At 67.6% G+C, this 1721-nt stretch overlaps 1 protein-coding gene across 1 annotated transcript in view; it reads left to right on the top strand.

Annotated features, from left to right (window-relative positions):
• The window catches only part of MAPK11 (mitogen-activated protein kinase 11), a 12248-nt gene that overhangs the window by 8817 nt on the left and 1710 nt on the right, over window positions 1-1721 (top strand). The window contains exons 2-8 of the mRNA XM_005877983.2: window positions 14-43; window positions 114-161; window positions 249-363; window positions 673-744; window positions 976-1055; window positions 1405-1483; window positions 1575-1716. Of these exons, the coding sequence (XP_005878045.1) occupies window positions 14-43; window positions 114-161; window positions 249-363; window positions 673-744; window positions 976-1055; window positions 1405-1483; window positions 1575-1716 (566 nt within the window). The remainder of the gene's footprint in view (window positions 1-13; window positions 44-113; window positions 162-248; window positions 364-672; window positions 745-975; window positions 1056-1404; window positions 1484-1574; window positions 1717-1721) is intronic.

Here is a 1721-nt window from a genome sequence, read left to right as displayed (position 1 = left end):
CTCCCCCTCGCAGTACATCCACTCCGCCGGGATCATCCACCGGGTAGGTGGCTCTGCAGGGCCGTGCGCGCCGCCCTCCTGGCCCAGCCCGCTAACCCTACCCCTGCATGCAGGACCTGAAGCCCAGCAACCTGGCGGTGAACGAGGACTGCGAGCTCAGGGTGCGCGCTGGGGATGGGCGTAGGGGGGCGGCAGGGCATGGAGGCGGCGTTCCTAGGGGGTGCTGACCACCCGGGTGCCTGCTCTAGATCCTGGACTTCGGGCTGGCACGCCAGGCGGACGAGGAGATGACGGGCTACGTGGCCACGCGCTGGTACCGGGCCCCTGAGATCATGCTCAACTGGATGCACTACAACCAGACAGGTGACGTCAGCCCCTGTGGGGTGACCAGGCAGTGCCCATGCCAGGGCCTGGCGGGGGGTGGGGGGGCAAAGCCAAGGACATTGGGAGCTCCAATCTTGGGGACCCAAGGCCTGGGGCCAGCCTTTGGAAACAGACCTTCAAAGGGTGGAGCATGGTGGGTCTTGGGCTGACCCTCTCCCGCCAGGGTCTGGCTAGAGGAGGAGGGGACCGGGGATGGTGGGGACACTGGCTGGCACAGTCCAGGCAGCCCCCCAGTTCTCAGAGGAAGGACGTGGGTGGACAGGCTGATGGAGACGCCTCCCCCAGCAGTGGACATCTGGTCTGTGGGGTGCATCATGGCCGAGCTGCTCCAAGGAAAGGCCCTCTTCCCGGGAAGTGACTGTATCCTTGGCCCAGGTGGGGGAGGAGGGCTGGCGCCAGGGTCCCTTCCCTTGCGGGGGGGGGTGGGAGTTGAGGGGATGGGTTCAGCCCTTTCTGGCCAGTCTTGCCTCTTCTCCCCCCACGCCGTGCCCCCTGGGCGCACTGTCCCGGGCTGTAGGAGAGCAGGGTCTGGGGTCTGGGGGCCTGAGAAGGGTTCGGGCCTGGCCCGTGGGCATTTCCTGAGCCAGGCAGACATTGACCAGCTGAAGCGCATCATGGAGGTGGTGGGCACGCCCAGCCCTGAGGTGCTGGCAAAGATATCCTCGGAACACGTGAGTCACCAGCCCCAGCTCCTCTGCTGCCCCGGCCCCTGGTGCTGTGGGGGAAGGGCCGTGTGGGGAGCGTGGGCCGCAGTGGAATAGAGCCCAAGGCAGGTGCCGGCCCTTCAGGGGGAGGCAGGTGGTCGGGGATGACATTCCTGGCATGAGGCACAGTGAGGGCGAAGTAGCAGCACCCACCGCAGTGCCCTGGTCTAGGAAGGAGGCGCAGCGCCGGGCCCAGGTCTGTCTGTGCAGGCCTTGCCCTGGCTTGTTGGAGTGAGTGAGTGAGTAAGGGGGCTTAGGGCCAAGGGAGGTCACGGGGGGGGGGCCACCCCCTCAGGCCCTTCCCATGTGCCCCCAGGCCCGGACGTACATCCAGTCCCTGCCTCCCATGCCCCAGAAGGACCTCAGGAGCATCTTCCGTGGCGCCAACCCCCTGGGTGAGGACGGGCCCTGGGTCCGGGCTGGGCACCAGTCTGGCCCTGGATGCGGAGCTGACCCCCACCCCCTCCTTCCCTGGCCGCGCTGCAGCCGTGGACCTCCTGGGAAGGATGCTGGTGCTGGACAGCGACCGGAGGCTCAGTGCGGCCGAGGCCCTGGCCCACGCCTACTTCAGCCAGTACCACGACCCTGAGGACGAGCCCGAGGCCGAGCCGTATGACGAGAGCGCGGAGGAAA

Source organism: Myotis brandtii, unplaced genomic scaffold, assembly GCF_000412655.1.
Source record: "Myotis brandtii unplaced genomic scaffold, ASM41265v1 scaffold537, whole genome shotgun sequence".
NCBI lineage: Eukaryota > Metazoa > Chordata > Mammalia > Chiroptera > Vespertilionidae > Myotis > Myotis brandtii.
This window is presented reverse-complemented; position numbering and strand designations above follow the sequence as displayed.